The sequence below is a fragment of the Pseudomassariella vexata genome (genome assembly GCF_002105095.1).
Source record: "Pseudomassariella vexata strain CBS 129021 chromosome Unknown BCR38scaffold_17, whole genome shotgun sequence".
In the NCBI taxonomy this organism is placed as follows: Eukaryota; Fungi; Ascomycota; class Sordariomycetes; order Amphisphaeriales; family Pseudomassariaceae; genus Pseudomassariella; species Pseudomassariella vexata.
Window position 1 is genome coordinate 23390 of NW_024467972.1, and position 22096 is coordinate 45485.

The 22096-nt window shown below is 53.2% G+C and overlaps 6 protein-coding genes across 6 annotated transcripts; 4 read left to right on the forward strand and 2 right to left on the reverse strand.

The window, feature by feature from the left end:
* Positions 1-195: 195 nt before the first annotated feature.
* BCR38DRAFT_489514 (uncharacterized protein) lies at positions 196-1424 on the forward strand (the record flags this gene model as incomplete). The annotated part of the gene is made up of 3 exons (XM_040864404.1): positions 196-319; positions 889-1088; positions 1164-1424. 3 exons carry the CDS (start codon positions 196-198, stop codon positions 1422-1424), a joined length of 585 nt encoding a protein of 194 aa, XP_040711062.1.
* A 1932-nt stretch (positions 1425-3356) lies between these two features.
* On the reverse strand, positions 3357-6095 carry BCR38DRAFT_447776 (P-loop containing nucleoside triphosphate hydrolase protein). Its single transcript, XM_040861177.1, has 2 exons — positions 5028-6095; positions 3357-4961 (listed from the first exon to the last, which is right to left on the reverse strand). The coding sequence occupies exons 1-2, from the start codon at positions 6001-6003 to the stop codon at positions 3535-3537; spliced, it is 2403 nt and encodes an 800-aa protein (XP_040711063.1). The 5' UTR covers positions 6004-6095; the 3' UTR covers positions 3357-3534.
* A 716-nt stretch (positions 6096-6811) lies between these two features.
* BCR38DRAFT_353293 (uncharacterized protein) lies at positions 6812-7743 on the forward strand (the record flags this gene model as incomplete). The annotated part of the gene is made up of 3 exons (XM_040856767.1): positions 6812-6951; positions 7030-7444; positions 7561-7743. The coding sequence occupies 3 exons, from the start codon at positions 6812-6814 to the stop codon at positions 7741-7743; spliced, it is 738 nt and encodes a 245-aa protein (XP_040711064.1).
* A 487-nt stretch (positions 7744-8230) lies between these two features.
* BCR38DRAFT_353558 (uncharacterized protein) lies at positions 8231-9793 on the reverse strand (the record flags this gene model as incomplete). The annotated part of the gene is made up of 1 exon (XM_040856798.1): positions 8231-9793. The coding sequence occupies one exon, from the start codon at positions 9791-9793 to the stop codon at positions 8231-8233; it is 1563 nt and encodes a 520-aa protein (XP_040711065.1).
* Positions 9794-13210: 3417 nt separating this feature from the next.
* BCR38DRAFT_353251 (uncharacterized protein) lies at positions 13211-14637 on the forward strand (the record flags this gene model as incomplete). Its single annotated transcript, XM_040856764.1, has 4 exons — positions 13211-13239; positions 13390-13624; positions 13710-14160; positions 14234-14637. The coding sequence occupies 4 exons, from the start codon at positions 13211-13213 to the stop codon at positions 14635-14637; spliced, it is 1119 nt and encodes a 372-aa protein (XP_040711066.1).
* Positions 14638-16408: 1771 nt separating this feature from the next.
* Positions 16409-22023, forward strand: BCR38DRAFT_413447 (uncharacterized protein; the record flags this gene model as incomplete). The annotated part of the gene is made up of 2 exons (XM_040858833.1): positions 16409-20639; positions 20690-22023. The coding sequence occupies 2 exons, from the start codon at positions 16409-16411 to the stop codon at positions 22021-22023; spliced, it is 5565 nt and encodes a 1854-aa protein (XP_040711067.1).
* Between the last annotated feature and the right edge of the window lie 73 nt (positions 22024-22096).

Here is a 22096-nt window from a genome sequence, read left to right on the forward strand (position 1 = left end):
ATCCTAGGTTATAGCTTGGTTTAAAATAGCAAACTTCAAGGCAAGCCCCTCGTAGACTCCCTTCGGCGCCTGGAGATTGTCAGCCAGTAATACATATATAACCCTCCTTTTTCCTGTCATTCAACTGATCAGCTTTCATCGTTCTTGTTTCTTCTTGTAATATTCCATCCATCCAGAAAATCGAAGCCCTGTCCGATGGCTAGAATCCTCCGCGCTCTTATATACACCGTCGCCCTCGTCATCCTAAACCAGAAGTCCCAAAATAGCTGCGGCAGAGACCTCTTCGACGACGGCGACGGCGACGACACGTTTGAATATCGTCAGACTCTATCCCATTCCAGCCACAACTATAACCAACCCCAACCCCATCGACAGCCAGAACCACATAGACAAAACGTCCACGACGAGCCCCCTCCACCGTACGAATTATAATGGCCACCAACGTCGACTCCCTCTCCACCGCCAGCCTAGCCATATACGCCATCCTCGCAATCCCCATCATCTTCGTATTGGTCCGACACTGGCCCTCGATTCTAGGCTGGGTTTTCTCCTTGCCTTCTGCACCCTCCGTCTGATGGGCGGCGCCCTGGCAACTTCCCCGTCACATGCCGCTACATCGTCTGTCCTCGTCAACGTTGGGATCTCACCACTGATACTCGCCGCTGCTGGTGTCCTACATGACGCGTGAGCCTTTCCCATCTTTTCCTCTTGCCCCCCTTCCTCCTTTTCAAACCCCCTCCCTATATTACCCCTTGCCCGAGTCGTCTTTCTCCGTAATATCGTAGTATGTTCGAATAGTCGCTGACCAATACTCTAGCTGTGTCCTCCGCAACCCCCACCTGCGCAAAGACCTGGAATGAACCATTTCCCTCTTCTTCCATTTCATAGTCGCAGGTGGCGTTGCCATCGTCGCCGCCGGCGCATCCTCCCTTGCGTCTCCGCATCCCAAGTCCAACGCTCTCAAGTTAGCCCAAGTCGGTATCGCCATCCTGACGGTTTCCTGGCTGTTCTTGAGCGGCTGGGCTTTCGCCTCGCTTCTGCCGTCACAGCGTGAAAGGAACACTGTTACGTATGATACGGGGACTACGGTAAGTTGAACCCATTTTTTTATTTCAATACAGTGGCTATTCGACGCGAAATACTGAACATGTCATGTCTCACAGCTCCTACGCTCGGTACTGGCCGCCCTTTTCTTCCTTGGCATCCGCGTCATCTACTCTCTCATCGCTATGGCCACACAGTCCCCAACACTCAACCCGGTCACGGGAAACTTGGCTGTGCAGGTGGTGCTCAGTTTTGTTCCCGAATTGTTGTGTGTCCTTGGTTTCATCGTCGCTGGGATACTGACGCAGAACATCCGCCGACTTCGCAACGCCCAAGGTGCAGAAAAACGTTGTGAAACGTCGAGAAGTGAGTATTTGTGATTGATAATGGGATGGCCCAATGTTCCAAGCCACGTCGCAATTTGGGTTTGGTTGAAGCAGGTGGTAGAACATGTTTCTTTAGGTAAATAAAATATCTAGTGGTAGCTCATTGTAACAAATTTCGTACAAATGGTTTCTTTCATTTTCGACGAATTATATGTCAGGAATATATCATTTGCTACACTTTTTCAGCACCTTTGTCAGTATGCGGCATGATACGAGATATAAGTAGTAACACACTCTGATAAATCTAGTGTTTCCACTCCAGACTCTTCGTTATGCCCCTTATATTTACTCTACGTCACCTGGGAGTTTACTATTTGAGTATTCACACCCCCTTGCAATACGTGAACAGCAATCTATCCTTTATCCCCAGGTCATATTCCGTGCTAGGCGGGAAAGTGCCGGATCTTAACCTGACAGCCTCTGTTCAGGCTGCCAAGTTCTCCTCAACGTCACACCATCATCCATAGTTACCGCCCAGCCAAGCCCATCGAAACCTTTCGTTAACGATGGTGCGCATATCGAGAGCTCAACTCATATTTCTTGAAGTGTAGTCCGTCGGGAATCCAAGACTACTAGGCTGTGAAGGTTTCGAAACGTTATTTCAAGTTCATTGTTCTAAACTTCAATAGAAATTAATGGGCCTGCTGGCTCGGGATAGAATAAACCAAAGCCTCTAACAATCCAGGCAAGAATTTGGAGAGCACTGGAGTTGCTGGCGTTTTCTCGCATTGTCGGGAGTGTTGTGGTGTTGCAACCCCAACCCCCCCTTCTCCCCCTCTCCCTTACAAGCATGTGCTGGTGCAGACTGAGATGCTTTAGGATGTTGAGCTCTTGACGGGAGCCGATCAAGGTTGACAATTAGTGATGTCAGTGTAATTCAACTCATCCGTGGGTTCAGCTCCAAAATTTTGAGGTTTTGTTGACGGTTCCTCAGAGAATCACCAATCTGACCGAGATCCAGGTTTAAATGTGTCACTGGATTCGCAGCGTCTACAGTCTTGGACACCATGAAAAGAGTTCGATAGCCCCGCATTTTCTATCAAACAGTGCGTGAGATGTATGTTCCGCAGGCTGCATGGGCCCTGGGTCAAGTGTACCTATTCGACGTCACAAGAGCGCCAGCTGACTGCATGAGCACGCAGCGTCTCCAGATCCGGGTGGAGGAGCAACATGTTTATGTAGCGTATTGAGTTCTTAGCACTGTACAATCGCAGTAAGACCAATTCTTTCAGGCAGGGCAGTGGAGCAGCAGCATCGTCGATACTGGCACCACGAACCGGGGGTGGTATCAATTTGTGTGGTCGTTGCGACACCATCTCAAGTGTCTCGAGGTTACCATACAGCGCCAGGAAAAGTGCTTCCCATCGTCAGATTGATGATGCAGGGCATAGTCAACATATTGGAAAAACCAAGCCGACTGGTGGAGACATTGTCTGGCTGAATTCAAGGCGGTCTGAGTATTCCGAAATTGATGACGTAGCTGGAGCTCCAGATGCTTGCTCCTGGCTTTGGGCCAGGCATTCAGGTTCAGACTTCGTACGTGTCAGCCAGCTATTGATAGCTGCTCAGGGTTTGAAGTAATCTTGCCATTGGGGATCGGTCTTGGCAAAGCGCGATAGAGCAACGGTTGGGCGATGCGCAGAAACTGCTTTAACACGAGGCAGAGTTGTGAAAGGGCCAAGCCCTCGACGATGCCTCTGTTTACATTTGCGTTTGCGTCTGTGAGGCCACCGGTCGTACAATTCCATAGAATGTTGTAAAGTGCCAATACATCTAGCCATATCACTTCAGGAAGGCGATACATTCAACAGGGTCGTTCCTGTCGAACCTCCTACTATCTGCTGAGCCATACATTTATTGATAGCAGGCCAGGGTCCCGGGTCCATGGTGCTACGGTTGTTGGATATCTCTGCACAAAATTGATAATCTCATATTCAGCTATGTGCGGCATTATCGTGTTTGCGCCATTCAATGTTGTCAAACTTTGATGTCAATGAAGAAACAAGTATCGATCGATCGAGAAAATTATTCAACAGTCATTGCAAAGCATTCCTCCTGGCCCATCAATAACAGTGAATAATAGGATATCATTGTACGTAACTGATCAGTCGTCAAGTAAGCCCGTGGCCAATGCTTCCAAGTCTTCTAACGTATCCGGCGCATCCGTCACCTCAATCACCTTCCTGCCCTTCTTGCTCTTGGGCTTCTCGTCATCCGAATCATCTTCGAACCACTTCTTCGGCTTCTTCCGTGGCCTCTCATCGTCCTCGTCTTGCTGCGCTTCTTCACCAGCAATCGGTAGTGACCTCAAGAAATCAAGAGCAGCATCCGCATCGCCAGAGCCACCGAGTGTCGGCTGTTCTGCCGCATCCATCTCATCATTGGCCTCCATGCGCTCTCTCTCCTTGCGCTTCACCTTCTTCTCCTGCCTCTTCTCCTTGGCCAACTGCTTGTCCTCCAGATCTGCCTCGCGCACCCGGTCAGCTTCGGCCTGCACAAACCTCTGCCGTTGCGTCTCAGCGTCTCCTGCCTGCCTGAAGTCCTCTTCGCCCTGCAGTTCGTAAAGAGAGTGCGCCTCTCCGTCGTCATCGAACACAATCTTGGTGCTCTGGCCCTTGTACTTCAACATCTTCTTTTTAGACGTGAGAAGCTTCTCGCGTCTCTTGGAATCGATTACGAGTTCCTGGCCACCATATATGGGGACCACCCTCGGCCCACCTCCTGACTTGGATTCGGGGTCAAACTCGTCTTCGTTCAGCACACGCTTGACGGCAAAGAAGTCATTATCATCCTCTGCTGCGGGGCGCAGGTTCGAGTAATGACTCGACAGTACATCTTGGTTGGTCCGTTCAAACATGCGGTCGTACTTTGTCCGTACTTCATCCTTCGTGCGCTTCTTGCCCTCACCTCCTTCGCCCTCGCCTTCTGATCCGCTCGACAGCTCAGCCCGCGACCGGTTCTTCAGCCTCCTGATATCCTCGGCCTTCTGGAACCGCACCGGCGGCATTTCAGGAAGACCCAGGCTTTCCGAATATGCTTGCAGATCTAGTGCATCCAGCTTGAAGACGTCCTTATTTTTCTGCAGGCCAATCGACCGGGTATAAGAGATGAAGGCCTTTTGGCCCAGATACTTGAGGTCCGGCTGGTGAAAACACATATCTTGAATCTTGCTCTTTATGGACTGCTTCTTCTTCTCCTTCACATTGACCCTCTGGATGGGGATTTTCCGCTGTTGCAATCGTTGCACCATGCCTTCTTCTTCGCTGGGGTCCAGGAGCAAGACTGCGCGGCCCACGCGTTCGTAGCGAGCGGTACGACCAATTCTGTGTATGTAAGTGTCGACGTCCTCGGGGCAATCTCCCTGGACGACCCAGTCCACAGCAGGGAAGTCGACTCCGCGAGCTACGACATCCGTTGCGAAGAGACACGAATGCTGCGCCGACGTGAACCGCCTGGTGATTTCCATGCGTGCAAGTTGTTTTTGCCGACCGTGCAAATGCAATAGAGGGATACCGGGCTGGAGATGACGAACTTCAGGGAAATCAGCAGAGCCCAGTTATTGCTGGACAGGGCAAAGGCGAGGGAAGTGATACGTACAGCTTTCATAGATAAAACGGACCTGCTTTCCAGACGATAAGAAGATGATGATTTTGCTCTTGAGGTTTGCCTTTATGAACCCATACAGGGTGTCCATTTTCTCGGCCAGCGGCGTGACGAGGTAGTGCTGGGTCAGGGTGCTCGGGGTGGCTGCTTCGTGGACAGCGACGTATTCGGGATCCTTCATGCTAAGTCGGGCAAGATCGGACACCTTCTTGCTCTGCGTGGCACTGAAGAGCATTGTCTGTCTCGTTTTGGGCAGGTGCTCCACGAGAGCATCCACTGCCGACTGGAAGCCCATGTCCATGATACGGTCTGCCTCATCCAGGACGAGTATTTGAAGGTTGTCGACATCGAGTCCGGCCGTCTGGTCGAGATGTTGCAGCATGCGGCCGGGCGTGCACACCAACAAGTTCATTCGCGCGAGTCTCTCGGCCTCGTCCTTCAAACTCTTGCCTCCTATCACTAGGCCGGCCGAAAAGTGGTGGTATCTTCCGATTTTGCGCAGGACCTCGAAGATCTGCACGGCTAGCTCGCGCGTAGGGGCAATGATCAGGGCTCCCAGCCCATCCAGTTCTGTCCATTGTTTCCGATACAGGGTCTCGATAACAGGAACAAGGAAGGCCAAGGTCTTGCCGCTGCCCGTCTTGGCGGCGCCCAGAATGTCCTGACCCTTGAGGGCGAGAGGGATGGCTCGAGCCTGGATGTCGGTCAGGTTTTGGAAATGGGATGCGTCGAGGCCGGATGCGGTGGGCGCCGAGAGGGGCAGCTCCGAGAATTTGGTCAGGGCCGAGGTCTTGGGGTCGAGTTGGTTGACAGCAGCCTGAAGCTTTTCCAAGTCGTCCTTTTCCCGTTTCCTCTTCAGAGTCTTGGATTCTGCTGGTGCATTCCCTTTGCTTTTCCCCTTCCCATTAGGCTTTTGTTTGGCTTTGTCCTTGGGCGCAGATGTTTGCGCAAGCGAAGTGCGGGTAGGCATGGTGAAAAGGGCTTATTGGGATCCGAATGCGCACCCCAGATTTAGTAGTGGCTGATCAGTCCTTCAAGATTTTACCAACAACAATTTGAAGACTGGCGGCGATGCGCATTCTGGAAATTTTGGGTGGGACTTTGTTCTGCCGGACCAAAGTGGGGCTGTATTGTTCACCGCCCAGCTCTAGGTACCAGTGTATGCTTACTTAAGTAAAATAAGTGCCCCACGCCAGGAAAGACATCTGCCCCATTAATACAGGCACCGAGACAGGCCCGATCCCGTCTACTCATTTTTAAGATGGTTCGTTACCGGAGCCGAGGAATTACTGAATCACAGGGTATTTTAACTCCAGTGTTGATAGGAAGCACATCGTACGCTCAGCTGGGAACCTTGGCGAAATGCACATGTTGCTGCCTGCTTTGAAAGTGGCGTTTTATGCGCATGTTCCATCATCTTCTCAGCACGCAACTCATTAATCCGTAGCCAAAGGGTGCCGAGGGGTATTGGAGGACCCCTCATCTCTCACCCATGCAAGGCGGCAATGCGTCTGCCAACAGCCCCATCCGGTTTTCCCTTGTCTTACAGGTCTGTTCTTCAATTTCTTTAATTGTAGTCGCGAACATTCGATTTTTAAACGGCCATTTGTTACGTAAGGTGTATATAAATCAAAGATCCCCCAGAGCATGGAATGCGACATCCTATGAAAGCCTCCACAACGATGACGGTCCAAGTCTCCGATATGCTCTCCGACGACCACACACAGGCCGCGACCAAACAGCTGAACGGCATCAGCAGGACAAATGGTACCACCGAGATGCGCGAGCTGTGTGTACATCTCAAAAGCAAAGTCGACGCCTTCTTGGACAGAGAAGATGGGGATACGGTGGTCAAGGCGATCCAGAGCCAAGTGCGCATCGCGAGGGATGTCATTGACGATGCCCTGCGGCGGTACCGGTGCGTCTCTGCTACCTTTCGTGCATTTTTTGGATAGAAAACAGACCAAGCTGACCTATGCCTCTCTCCCCTCTCTAGCCCCGAAGAACTGTCTCTCTCCTACAACGGCGGCAAAGACTGCCTCGTCCTTCTACTCCTGATCATCGCCTCCCTACCAACGCATTTTCCCGCCTCCTCGTCATCCTCCGCTTTCCCAACATCCCTCCAGGCGCTGTACATCCGCCCATTGTCTCCATTTTCGGAGGTCGACGCCTTTGTTGAGTCATCGACATCCGCCTACCACCTCGACTTATCTGTGTCCAATAAGCCCATGAAGCCGGCGCTATCGGATTACCTAGCCGAGAGGAAGACCATCAAGGCCGTCTTTGTCGGCACGCGGAGGACGGATCCGCATGGCGCGCGCTTGACCTTCTTCGACGAAACGGATCGAGACTGGCCGCGGTTTATGAGAATACATCCCGTCATTGACTGGCACTACCGTGAGATTTGGGGCGTGCGTTCTCCCCCTATCCCTGCCCTTTTTCGTTGTCTGTGATTTGCGTGTTGCAGAGTATGGAATGCAAACGGTTGAGGGTTGAAAGCGAGGTGGCTGACATGTGACTTGCATAGTTCATTAGAGCCATGGAGATTCCATACTGCCCGCTCTACGACATGGGCTACACGTCTCTTGGCGGTACCGACGATACATATCCTAATCCTGCGCTCAAAGTGGAGGATGGGAAGCAAGATACCTTCCGACCAGCGTACGAACTAACGGAGGATGATGAGGAAAGACTGGGACGGGACCGGTAACGCTGGGGGTCGGGACTTGTCAAAGGAAGGCGCTTCTCAATTCCACTTGTCGGTCCTGATAGAGGGCGTGAAGATATGCGAGGGAGGTGAGTAGATGGACCACGTGAATGCTATTTTGGAGACCGGTGAAAATTACACTCACATTGGTACTACCCGGACCCTACATTGGCTGGCCACATCATTAGACGATAGAACATGCAGGCGGTAAATTTCTCTCTTCCAGTCTGAATATACAAGTTATAAGACATAGATGAAAAATAACCCAACACATATGCCAGTAGCGGAATGGCTCAATTATCTCCATTCGTCAAATGATTTTGCGATTGAATAATCTACACCAGAAATGGTATCATCCACCCATGCATCCTGTCCTCAACCCTTGAACTCCGGCCAACTGCTTGCTCTCTCTGATTTAGACCCGTGCCCAGCGCGTCCACAGTCGGCGTCTAAGATGACATACAAAATTAGAGGATCCCCTCCCTACATCCTACTGTTTCAGCCCCTCTCGCTCTTGAATGTTGCCAAACAACCTCAGCCGATAAAAGCACGTATGGTCGGCGCCATAGTTGTCTATAGCTCGCACGTGCACATGGCTCGAAGCCGCTTTCATCTCTAGAAGCGCGTTGCTGAACTTGAAGACCTGCACCCCGTCCCCGGTATAACTTTTCTCGTACACCATATGGCCAATTTTGACAAAGTCACTGCCCAACGTCTTCTCCTCCTGGGCTTGGGGCCATTGGTTCGCGCTCCACCCGGATACCGTCTTCCGCAGATCCACCTCATCGAAAGAGGCCCAGATTTCAATGTTCCTGGGCATGGCGCCCGGGTCAAGGGTGGCTCCGGGGAGGATGTGCTCGACCACGAGGTATTGCGGTATGACATCACGAGGGATATTGACCGATATGTTGTTGGTGCCTACGCCCGTTCCCTTCGGGCCGGCATCTGCGCAGAAGCATTCGCCTTCCTGATGCCACGGGTGCAGGGCCTCTATTGGCTTCTTGGGCCGGTACCCAGACATGTACCCGTCCTGGTCAAGCCACGATTTCCCCTTCCAGGTTTTCTTTTGCGGAATCCATGCTTTCGACGAGTATGTGGGGTCGATGACGGCGCCGCCAAATTGACTGAAGAAGTTGACCTGAGTCTCAAGCTCTTCGAGCTGTGATCGGATGCCAGCCTTGGCCATGGCTTCTACCTTGGCGTTGCTCTTAGCTTTGGCTACCGCAGCGTGGACGAGATCGGTGATCTCGGCATGCGACATTCCACCGGGGGTACGTTCCTGGAGCTTTGCGAGTTCTGCGCTATGTTCCTTTATGCGGGCGGCTATGTCGCGAAGTTCGCTGCGGAACTCGGCCTCATGACTAACCATTTCTTTCTTTACTAGGTCCGCAAAATCCTTGCGCGTGACGAACATGTCGTGCTTGTCCGATTTGATCGTTTTTTCGATGACGGCCTTGATTTCTTTGTCCGACATGCCAGTGAGCTTGCTGGCCGTGGGGTGGCCTAAAATCTCATTGATGGCGTTGGCATTTTGCCGGACGAAGGACTTCCAGCGACTGGCCAGCCTCTCGTCCACGGCGGACTCAATTTCTGTTCGAGCAACCCCCTTCTTATCCGAGGATGGTAGAGAGCCGTCTGCTTGTAAACGCTGCCTCACTGCAAGCCAGTGCTGCTTGGAGATCTCGGGCGATGCTGTGTTCGCGTGCTTGAGGGTGAGAATGTCATCGTCCGCTGTCATGAGATCCTTGAGCGCGTACCAGAAGTCAAGCGGCACTCTGGGCTTGCCGTTCCTGTCCATCTCAACCCGAAGCACAGACGGCAGTTCAGCCTCAATACCAGCAATTTTCTTTTGCTGTGTGTCCTTGAACCTGCGTAGTAGAATAAGTTCGGCATCGTGCGCGTCAAGCTGACCAAATAGTCTTTGGGCATCAGCATCCCCCAATGACTGCAAAGGATGAAGAAGTGCAGTGGGGAAGAACTGGAATATGTTCTCTTTCCAGTGAGTCACTCCGTACCATTGAGGTCGAGGGTCAGCTTCTGCACTGGTCAACATCGACACAACATTGAACAATACGAGAAGCGCAACTGTCCCTCCTAGGAATATAACCATCAGTTTTAGGCCCGGCCAGAGATAATCGACCCCATCAGAGCTGTTGTCTACTTCCACTGGTGAAGGCTCACGGTCTGAGTGTTTAGCGTGGCCAACAGGCTGAGCTGCACCACGCTCCAAACGATCGCGACGGTCGTCTCCGCTCAGGTTTTCCGAACGGGGTGATTTATTTTCCTCTGTGTCCGCGCCTGGCCGTGCGGTCCGACGGCGCAAGCCTTCAGCGGCTTTTCCAACAGCATCAGTGAGTACTTGAGGAGACAAGCCTGGTTTCGGGTCGATCCCTACGCCGTGTGGTATGGGTTTCCTCGGGGATTCAGTGGAGGGTGGCTTTTCGGAGCTTACGTTGTTCGGTTTATTCTCGACCGTAACGAGGCTGGCTGGACCTTGTTGATTGTTCTCCCTGACCTCGTTGGAGCGTGCGTTTTCTTCATCTCCCAGCACATATTGACGTCCGTTAAGCGGTTCACGAGAAAGTGAAGCTCCTGGAACATTGAGACTCCCGATGTGTTCTCGGAATGGCATTTTTCCCCGCATACCCCGCGGCGGATGTGGCTCAAAGAATCTTTCGGAATTAGCTATGGGTAGTATCCTTCCAGGCTCTTCTCGTATCTTGTTCAGTGAAGCCTGCTGGTTTTCTTGGTGGACTGGTTGTGTGGTAAACGCAGGAGCAGGTGTGTGCAGTCTGGCATCCCCAAATAAGTTACTCTCGTGATTGAAACTCCTCGACGTATCTGGCCGTACAGGCGACAATGGCACCGAGGAAGCACGCCCGGTGGGGATCCCGTACTTGGTAGACAGAGACGATGGGGGTTCTGATGGGTGTCTTCGTTGTGTGTATGGCGTGATATTAGGATTGGGTAGAGATGCTTTGTAAATTTGTCGCGGCTCCTCTCCCCATGTGTTGTCCTTATACGGAGAATTTGTTGGCTCCAAAGGGTTTCTGACACGGCCAAGAGGGCCGTCCCAAAGATCTCTGGTAGGCGGCATTCCCCTGCTTGGCTTAGGTCGAGACGGTGTCGGGTTTAGGTTAATTTCATCATTTTCATCGGAAAACTCGTCCCGGACGGTGGCCTTCTTTGCGGCAAATAGCTCTGGATCATCTTCTTCGTCCTCTGCGCCAGGAAGCTCGTTGAGCTCCTCCTCCACTGCATTCAGCTCGTCTTCAGCATCATCAAGGAGGTTTTGAGCATTTGTCAGCGTCAAGCCGGTGCTTGCCTGGGTTGCTTGACTCAGTTGGTTGCTTGGTGCGTTTATACGAGCTTTTTTTGTTCCTTTGCGGCCGAGCATTTCTCGCATGAACAACTGGTCTTCTTCATCTTCCTTGGCGAATTCTGGCTTCCCCCTGCGTTTCTTGCGTTGGTTCGGAACCAAGGTGTTGATGCCGTAGGAGCCATCATGTGCCGGGAAAAGGCCTGGGAGATCTGAACTAGCAGGTTCTTCATCGTAGACTGACTGTCCGCGTTGCCGCGCCTTTTCTCGTTCCTTCTCCAGTACCTCCACAACAGGGGCTTTGGGTTCTGGTGGTCGCTCCGGAGACTTGGCCGTCGACGCTCGCGTGGAGCGCCGAGTAGGCTTTCTGGCAGCTGGCCTTGTTGGCATTTTGTTTAGCAGCAACAAAATGATGCAACACTGAGGATGAGTCTAGACGAACTCTCAGCTGAGGCGAAATGTGAAATTATGGTGGGCTGCGAATTCGGGGTGCGTCACAAGCGCAAGCCAGATACCAATATTTGGGAAATGGTAAATCGCCACAGGCCGATGAGCAGGACTTGGAGCGACAATACTCGAACCGATTGCGCGACACGCAAAGGCGAAGATGTACGTACCAACCAACAATGCCCAGACCTGATTTTCAGGCAGAAGGTATGAGATAGTATTATGAACTCATGAGCAGCATGTGTGGTGGTAAGAGGATGATAATTCCGGTTGAAGTGACAATTGGTATTAACGGGTAGACGAATGGGATGACAATGCCAGCCACTGCAGCAGTCTGGTGTCAGATTGTCGAAGACGAAACCGTTCAAAGAATGCGCAGTCGAGAGCTGTAAACGGCCATCAATAGCAATGCACGCCGGACTCGGCATCCAAAGATGGGGTGGTTTTAACAAAGCGCGGCCGGCGATGTCGAAGCTCAGCAAAGTCCATGTGAGTTTAACTGGCGACGACTTCCGCCTTCGGGTGGGGACATGGGTGCGATGCGATGCGAAGGTTCTTTTTGCGTCGTCGAGGATGGCCGCTGCGGTTGTCAAAGAAATGAATGGAATGCAGGATGAACTAGCATTTAACACGTTCTATTCTTCGCAAATTGACCATAGTGTCCCCCCGATGTCGTTTCTTTATCCTTCTTACCGGTTGAGGAATGCATGCGCTGGCTCAGGTTCTCACACAACACAGATCGCGTGTCGCGTCTTTGGCTCTTGTCGATTGTTCCTGCCAACACGTTTTGCCTACAGTAGTGGAGAGAAAGGTGGAGCGGCCAAGAGCATTGGAGGTAGCACGTGATCGACCTGAAAGAAGCCTCAAATTTGGAGGAACTTGGACCGTTGCGGCCCGAGAAGCTGGACAAGCTGGGGTTGCCGGGGCTGCAGGGTCGCCGTTGCCTTCGAGATGCCAACTTTCACTTGGCACGCGGAAAGGAACTTGCAGAACCCGTACCATGAGGCTCTTGGAACAATGCACAGATATCAAAACTTCGAACCACAGGAACCACAGCAGCTAGTTCTGTATTTACTGATGTTGTAGCGGCGATCTTCCAAGATATTCAAGGATTGTCTGGCATCGAATTGACCGGCCCATCACCCCCATTGTTGTAGCATATTCGACTGTTCGTTATTCAACGCAGCCATCGACGGCCCCACCAGAGGGAACTGGGTGTCTTGGATGTGCCTATTCGCATCGCAGCATCTGATCACGTTTCTCAGGTGGTGTGTTGGGTAACTCGACGTTTATATTAACCTCTAGGTATCCTGCACATATGGACAATTACCTTGCGTCCAATCGACGACTATCACAAGCGGTGAACTAGATGCAAGGTGGCTTGCCGTCGGCATCCCCCCCTTGAACTGTGGTCGGCCATCTTCCAGGGGTATGGTCAGCAAACACAGCGGACGGCTGATGGCGCAAGAGGGGATTCTTACTAGAAACCAACCCCGCCAAAAATCTGCAACGCAGACCAATTTGCGATGACGACGATCACCCCTCCAATTCATTTAAAGCCCGCCTATTGCCTAAAGCCTACCGCCCTGCGTTAAGACGCCAGCTTTGCTAGCCATTTGATTGTGGCTCTCAATTATCTTCTTCCCCTGGATCACTCTCTCCCGACACCTCGAAACTCAATCATTTCTCTGGAGCATCTTCATCATGGCCGTTGGAACCGTTTTGATCACTGGGTAAGCTCGTCCTAAAAAGCCACGAAGTCGCTTTCATCCAATTGTCGCATCCAATCCGTTTAAACCCCGCCATGAGAAAGCGCCGCCCCTTTACACAAAAGCACCAGTACAGCTTCAACGTCTTCTAGGTCTCTAACTTGTGGCTTTTAGTGGCACCGGCTACATCGGCTCTTTCACCTCTCTGGCCCTGCTCGAACATGGCTACGAGGTCGTCATCGTAGATAACCTCTACAACTCGTCAGAAGTCGCCCTCGACCGCATTGAGCTCATCTGCGGCAAGCGGCCCATCTTCTACAAGGTCGACGTCACCAAGGAGGATGAGCTTGATAAGGTGTTTGCAACGCACCCGGCCATCGACAGCGTTATCCACTTTGCCGCGCTCAAGGTGAGCATCTCCTGCGATCCGACCCCAACGCCATTGGTCAATTTGGTTTGGTTTGGAGTTTCGAGTTGCTGACGGCGAAATGCAGGCTGTCGGTGAATCCGCCGAGATCCCTCTCGAATACTATCGCGTCAACGTCGCCGGTACCATGTCTCTCCTGAGCGCCATGACCAAGCACAATGTCACCAATATCGTTTTCTCCTCGTCGGCAACCGTCTACGGCGACGCGACTCGCTTCCCTAACATGATTCCTATCCCCGAACACTGCCCTATCGGCCCCACAAACACATACGGGCGGACAAAGTCCATGGTGGAGAACATTATCGAGGACCACATCACCGCACAACGCCAGAACCTGAAGAAGGCGGGCAAGCCCTACGAGCAGTGGAACGGTGCCAATCTGCGCTACTTCAACCCCGCCGGCGCGCACCCTAGCGGCATCATGGGCGAAGACCCCCAAGGAGTGCCATACAACTTGTTGCCACTGTTGGGCAAGGTTGCGACGGGCGACAGACCGAATTTGTTGGTATTTGGGGATGGTAAGTGAGCACGTGTGGCGGTGATATTGTGAAGGCGATGGGGGACGAGATTGGCTAACACATAGCCTGCCAGACTATCCCTCCCGCGACGGCACTGCTATCCGCGACTATATCCATGTCGTTGACCTAGCCAGGGGCCACTTGGTCGCCCTTAACTACTTACGGGAACAGAAGCCTGGTGTCAAGGCATGGAACTTGGGATCAGGCCGAGGAAGTACCGTGTTCGAGATGATCAAGGCATTCAGCAAGGTTGTCGGTCGTGAGATGCCATACGAAATTGTGCCGCGAAGACAGGGCGACGTGCTGGACCTGACTGCCAACCCCACGCTGGCGAATAAGGAACTTAACTGGAAGACGGAGCTCACCATGGAAAACGCGTGCGAGGATCTGTGGCGCTGGGTCAGCAATAACCCCAAAGGCTACAGGCAAGAGCCACCACCGGAGCTGCTGTCTGCTGTCAAGGCCAAAACTTCGTGATTTCGAACATGAGACGAGCTTTCGATGCTGGAACTGGTGCTGGGGCGGACGAGACTGTTCGACAAGACGCAAACTGGCCCTCGTCACGGCAGGATGGCTATAGACTCGATAGACGAAACCTGTATGTTGCACTAATCGAGATATTTGTAGTCCTGACTTGCCGGTTTGCGCTATACACGATGTTTTCACTCGGCGGGCCATACATGAGCTCAGCAATCGTACGACTGAACACTGTTGGCGTGAAAGCTGTTAGCGGTGTAATGTTCAAATTGAATCTCACGTGATCGTAGCCTCTGGCGATTTCATGATCTGTCTCAGTGGATCGATCGTCCTTAAAATGGACGACGCCATTCGGCACAAGAGAAAAGATTGCAAATCTTTAGGAGGCGCCCGACGGCCTGACGAAACTTTGCCTCAGCTTTGCTGGCCCCTGTCGTAGTGCTTAAATGCGCTACGGTTGATAAATTAACTGACTTGGCACCTTGCTTCCGTCCGGTACAGAGTTGAGCTTAACACTCGGCGCTGCGTCAAGAGATGCCAAGGACGCGTAATTGAACAGGTTTAGGGCCTGATCGGCTGGCCGTTACGGAAGCCCCTAACGTAAGGGGGTCAGGGGAATTAGTTTTTAGCTAGAAATTGAATGTAGAGCTTTATTTCAGTATTTGGTACTGAATTTAGTATTGGATTTTCTCATCTTAACCTTATATATCTATCTATTAAAAACGAATTCTAATACTATTAGCGGTATTTTACTTAATCAAGAATAATCATAATAGTATCAACTTAATAAATTTATATGTTATTTGTACAGCTTAACGCTTAGGCTAGTAAATTCGACTGGGCTAGATATTTCTTTTAGTAAGCTATAAGCTGCCTAAATTCCTGGCTAATTAACCCTCTACGCGCGTATTCTTGTACCTGTCACGACCTGGGTTGCATCGCATTGGTATAGACCTCGATTAGGTGCTATCGACCAAGATTCTACTCTAAGGAGCGAAGGAAAGAAGATGACAGCTTAGGTTTGAGGGAGCGCGACTAAGTCATCCACGCTTGGCGGGGCTCCTACAAGGGTTATGATTGGCTTCCCATCTGACACTGCCACGGCAGGTGTTCCAGCTGTAAGTCACCTGGTTGTAGTGAGTCTGCGAGGGTTGACCTTCACAGTACCCTCTAGAATTTACGCAAAGCTAGGCTAGCACAGGAGGCAGTGCACAGGGATCTTCGTGCGGCATCCCGGTCCCGTCCCAACGTTCCCTGCCACTCAGCCAGCAGCGAGCAAGGTAACACGACCCCGTTGGCTCAAGCTCCTGTCTCAAGATCAAAGACCGACCGACCGACTCTTCGAACTGCTTCAGCGTGTCCGCGGGCGGGCGATTGTTTTTCATCTCATATTTCTAGTCTCTCGGCATTACCATCAACATTCGTTTCATCGACCTGAATGCCCGCCTAATCAGCGCTCTCTCATTTACTTTCCTTGCACCAGTCCTTTCTGGATAACCCCAGTTGGTTCTCGATTCGCCTCGGGCCGTGTCAAGCCCCCCTTGCTTTATCCCCCATCGCAGACAGCCCAAGGCTGATAGAACCGCGGTGAGGTTGCGGTTGTGAGATGCACTTCGGAATTGGGCTCAGACGGACCGCCTGTAGTGTATGCCATTGATGATCGACAGTCTCAAGGCACATCAGAATACCCAGCCTATATTTTATTTTGATCTGCTGCTCATCGTACTTCATCAGTCTTGGCCGAAGGTGTAAGGCTGGATGTTAATCTACAATGCCTGGTCTCGTCGCCGACAGTATGGAGCACTCACCGATCCAGGAAAGACGTCAAGCCCGGCTCAATGAGCTCAGCGAAGAGTGGGGCATCATGGGCGGCTCACTTCCACCGCCGTCGCCGTTGTCCAGGCCCGGCCAGCCTCCGTCATTCCGAACGGACGGGGATGATCTGTACGCGGAAGAGCTTCTCAAGCGACAACGCACGGTGGAGGCGCATACTGCCCACCCCAAAGGCAGTCTTTCCCGAGCCTTCACCACCAAGAAAAAGGCATGGGAATACAAAGAGATTTACAATGCCCTCGTCACTCACATCTCCAGCGAGGGCTCGCCTGGCGTTGCCGAGGCGCTCATCGCCAAGCTGAATCTCGCAGGCGGCAATCTCAATCTTGCACAGAAAAGCCGAACGAGCCTGCTGACGCGGAGGAAGAGCTTGGATTTGGCTGAACGAAGTCAGGTTCTGCAGCGCGCGGTGGAAAACAGGCACAAGGAGATGGTGGAAGTGCTCTTGCCCTTTGCGGACGCGCTGAGTCTGGATACGGCACTCCCCATCGCCATCGAGAACCGGGATCACGCCATCGTCCAGCTACTCCTCAGGTACGGCGCGAGTGTGGCCCAGACGGCCGCTGGACAGGATGCATTCCGGCAGGCATGTGTCGAAGGAGGGCAAGCAGAGCTGGTGTCCATGGTTTTGTCGTCAGAGGGACGGCCTCCGGAATCGTGGGTCTCGCAGTCTATGGTTGAAGCCGCACGGGCGGGGTGCCTGGATACGGTGGTGGCTCTCAGCCAGTCTACGGCAGACGCAAACCACGACAACGCTGCCGCATTGAAGATAGCCGTGGGGTTGGGGCGCAGGGATATCGCGTTGGCGCTCGTTCTCGGCAACGAACCCCCTGGCCAGCCTGGTCTGAATGAGGCGTTCGAGCAACTCAGCAATCACCAGAACATCAACCCCAACGAGAAGATTGCCATGGCGGAAATTTTACTCTGCGCCGGCGCCGAGGGCGATACGGTAGCACAAGCTCTAGTGCAGGCGAGTGCGACCTCTTACATGGACATGGTTCATCTGCTGGTTTCCTACGGTGCATCCGTTGAATACCAAGACGCCATCGCCGTGCGGAAAGCCGTTTCCACAGGCAAGATCGACCTGGTGGAGATCATGTTAAATGGGGCTGCCCCCTTTAGCTCGGTGTACGCGTCCGAATGTGTTGAACTGATCCCGAAGAAGCTACGGTTTGAGGAACGGCATTCTTTCTTACAGCTGCTTCTTCGCAAGGGTGCCAACGGACCACCGCTGGATGAGGCGCTCGTCGACGCGGCCGAAGCGGGAGATGTTGAGGCAGCGAAGCTACTCCTTATTCCACTATTCCCTGGCGGCAAGACGGTGGGAAACCAGGATCTCAAAAAGGGGCCGAGGAGCATGGTGTTTGAACGACACGCCGTAGCTTCGACAAACCATAAAGGTGCACTCGCGCTACAACTTGCAGTCAAGAATGGCAATGTGCCCATCACCAAGCTCATACTAAGTAGCCCGCTATCGCAGAACGCCATGGCGCAAATCTTTCCTAGCGTCAGGAATCACGCGAAACTCGAAAGGTTCCAGATGACGGAAGCTTTTCTAGGGGCCGGGTTGGAGGGAGACTGCGTGCACTCGGCACTGCAGAACGTCATCAATGAGACACCTCCGCATCGAGACGAGCGCCTGGTCGCACTTCTGCTGCGCTCCAATGCCGACGTCAATTTCAACGAAGGGGCAGGCATCACAGCAGCCATTGCGCAGAAAGACGTACACCTCCTGAACCGATTGCTCAAGAGCAAACCCACACCGCAGGTGGCGGCTAAGGCGGTGCCCCGAGCCATGGAGGTGCCCGATGCGGTGAAAAGGTCACAGATGGTGACGCTGCTTCTCGGGGCGGGCGCGACACCAGGGGGGGTCGAGGTGTCAACTGCATTGGCGACGGCGCTGCGGGCAAATCAGGTTGACAAGAACCTGGTCAAGACGTTACTGGAAAGGGGCAAGGCCGATGTCAACGCCAATGGCGGCGATGCCATCACGTATGCAGTGCAGAGTGCCGACCCCGAACTACTCGAGTTGGTTCTGGCCATGGGCGAGCCGAACCCCGAGAGCCTCGAACGTGCTATAAAAAGTCTCAGCGCAGTTCCACCCACGTCCACGAAAGCCGAGAAGCTCGATGTGTTATTGCGGCGCTCAACTTCCCCAAATACCATGAGTCAAATGCTCGTTGAAGAGGTTCAGACTCTGCTCAAGGTAGCACCCGAGCACCGTAACCTTGCTGTTATCAAGACGCTCCTGGCCCGCGGTGCCGATATTAATGCGTACAACGCCGAAGCGCTCTGTCGAGCCGTAGCGGCGTCCAACCCCCAGCTTGTCGACCTCATGTTCACATTTGATCCCAACCCCGCCTCGCTCTCGTTTGCCATGCCCCATGCGCTACGAATACGAGATGTCATGGACCGGCTTACCTTTGCCAAGAGAATTCTTCGCGGTGGCATTCCGGCCAGTGAGGTCAACCGTGCCCTGGTGTTTACTGTCAGCACCTACCCCGAGGACATACCGCTGGTCAACACCCTCCTGGCACACGCCGACACCAAAGACGGGGTAGCGCTGATGGAAGCCATCAAAAACGAAAAACAGGACATTGTCGATCTCATTCTGAAACGGAAAAAGTTCTCGCCCGATGTTTTGAATCACGGCTTTGCCACCGCGACGAGGGGCAAGAACCGGCGACAGCGTAGCATGTCATGTAACAGTCTGCTAAAGGCTGGCGCCTCAGGGGAAGTGGTTTCGGACGCACTCTTGGCCGCGGCTTCGGACGGCGACTTGGATTTCGGCGCCATCCTTGTGCAAAACGGCGGAAGTGTCGAGCACAAAGATGGCCAGGCTGTTGTCGAAGCGTGCCGGTCCGGGTCGGCCAGTGTATTGGGCATGTTACTATCTGGGGATAAGGAGATCACGCAGCAGACATTGCAGAGGGGATTCCAAGCAGCAACCGAAGTAGGTGACTTGAGGAAACGTGCAGAGATTTTCAAGCTGCTGCTACAGCGCGGGGTCGGCGGAGAAATACTCGACGCGCAACTAGTCTCAGCAGAACGATACGGCGATGCTGGATCGGAGCTGGTCAAGCTCCTCCTCGTGTATGGCGCCAGCCCGGATTACAACAACGGCGAGGCCGTGCAGAAGGCGACGACGAGTGCCTTCCTCGGCAACCTCGAGATGCTTCTGGGTATCGTGGATGTCGGCGGCCGACAGAAAAAGCCATCATCGGGCACCTTGGTTCGAGCTTTGAATTCATGCTGGGATCTCAGCCGGGATACTCGCTTCACCGTATTGCAGTGGCTGTTCAAAGCGGGCAAGCCTGCGCCGAGTGCTATCCACGCTGCCTTGATACGGGTTGTCAACGAGGAGGAGCCCGAGGAAAGGCTAATTCAGCTGCTCGTGTCGAATCGAGCGTCCCCGGCTGCCAATGGCTGCCAGACTTTGATTGACGCCACACGGACATTGTCGGTATCGCAGTTTTCGCAACTACTTGAAGCCAGGGTCTCGCCCGAGGAAGCATCAGTGGCTTTTGGCAAGGCATTTGTGCCCGAACATATCAATGCCTGGCTCACCGAACGAGGACTCGAAATCGCCCGCTGCCTGCTAAGAAAAGGCGCCAATGGAAACGCAGTGGGCTCTGTCTTGGTTGCCGTACTTGGTCAATATGCTGAAAAGGTGGATATTGCTTATGCCTTTGCCGAGCTGCTCCTGAAGTATGATGCGGACGTCAACTATAACCATGGCGAAGCGTTACAAACTGCAGCGGCTCAGGGCAACTTGAGGCTCTTGTCGCGACTCCTGCAGCAGATGCCCAATACAGAATCCCTCACTTTAGCTTTTCCTCGCATATTCGACTCCAACGTACCGGAAGATGACGTCCACGAACTTATTACATTGTTTTCAGAGCACAGCGATAGTTCGAATCAAATAGATGTCATCTTTGTATATCCAGGATCGGAACCGGTCATAATTCGGGCACTCTCGCAGTATCCGAGGTCAACCAAGATTCTACAGGCACTTTTGGACATGGGTTATTATCACGAGCAGACGACTCTGTGCAAAGTCTTGGAGCAAGTCGAAGATGTGGAGCAAGTCTCGGTTCTGGCGTGGGCCCTCCTGCAGCCGCAAAAGAAGATCAGCAGCGCAGTCATAACCATGCTGATTGGCCGAGGGTGTAAGTTCATTTAATCCATTGAGCCTTCAAGCTACTGACAACGACCATAGCGAAGGTTAACTTTGAGACGCGTGTCTCCCGCGTCACACCCCTGATGTTTGCGATCCAGTCACGGCGGCAGGACATTGTTAAAGCCCTGCTGCTTGCTGGTGCCGAGGTGGACGTGGCGGATGTTACCGGAAGGTCGCCCCTGTCCATGGCTTCAGCAATTGGCGGTGACTTAGCCATTACTATGATGTCCAACTTGTTGGCAGCTGGTGCTTCAAGGAACGATGGGTCCTTGCATAATGCCGCGCGGGAACTAAACCTGCAGGCAATGCAGATCCTAGTAGAGTACCGTCACGATCCCGACTTCCCAAGCCCCCAACACGGCGGCCGGAGTGCCCTTGGCGAGCTCTGCCTCCACACGGCAGATTCAGGAGAGATCACGGCTGTCCGAGAGAAGACTATGGAGAAGGCCATTAGCTTCCTCCTTCCCATCTCTGACATTACGTTGCAGTCTGAGGGGAAGTCGGTGCTTATACTAGCCCTCGAGTCGGCTGACCCCCTGACCACAACCAAAGTCCTTCTCCGCGCGGACATGTGGAAATACATTAACAAGCCTTTTAACCACTTTACCGACGGCAAGTTCATCTACTCGCCCACGCAATACGTGGCGCGCGTGTTGCCACAATCAGACACGACCCCGGAACTCATCAAGCTGCTGAAAGCCAATCGCGCTGTAGACGTATACTACGCCAACTCGGGTCCCCAACCCGAAGACGCCGTCGGCATGCCTTCCCACGTCGAGCAAGGGGAGGTGGAGCGCAAGGCACGGCTCGCCCGCCTGGAGAGGGCCAACGAGGAGCATGCTCTGGCCATTCAACGGAACCGCGAGCTAGCAGCAGTGCAGGCTCAGATTTTGGCCGATCAAGCTGAACTTGAAGACGCGCGCAAAAAACGCTCGCACAACGCCGACCTGACCGCCATCCAGGAGCGGGCCCTCGTTGAAGAGGAACTCTTCACCAAGGCACTGGCGCGACAGCGCGCCAAGCAGGGGCAGGATATTGCGCACCAGCATGCCCTAACTGAAGTTTCTCTGAACCGGGCTCAGACGGTGGGCGACGCCGAGCTGGCTCTCGAGACCCAACGCCAGCAGAGGATGTTGGAATGGGAGAGAGACTTGGGCAACGAGCGCGTGGGGAATGCGACGCAGCTGAGTAGTATACGGCTGCAGGAACGGGAGGAGATTGAGAGGATGGATGCGAGTGCTGATGGGAGGTTTAAGGAGAGGATACGTGAGCAGAAGAAATTGGTGGATAGTCAGACCAGCCTGGCGGCGAATCTGGGCAATGGGCCCGGCGCCAGGAGGCAGATTGGGTATGTGGCTGGCGAGCTGGATTAGTTGGCATCGACACCTTGGTTTCTTGTTTGTTTGTGGAGTTACGGAGTTGTATTTAAGACAAAGAGCAAGCACT

What these genes read in the sequence shown, in the direction of transcription:
- BCR38DRAFT_447776 (XM_040861177.1), bottom strand. Translation starts at nt 6,003, where the DNA reads ATGCCTACCCGCACTTCGCTTGCGCAAACATCTGCGCCCAAGGACAAA. An exon ending in CCGTTTTATCTATGAAAGCT is followed by an intron (nt 4,962 to 5,027) that starts GTACGTATCACT and finishes ATTTCCCTGAAG; the next exon opens with TTCGTCATCTCCAGCCCGGT.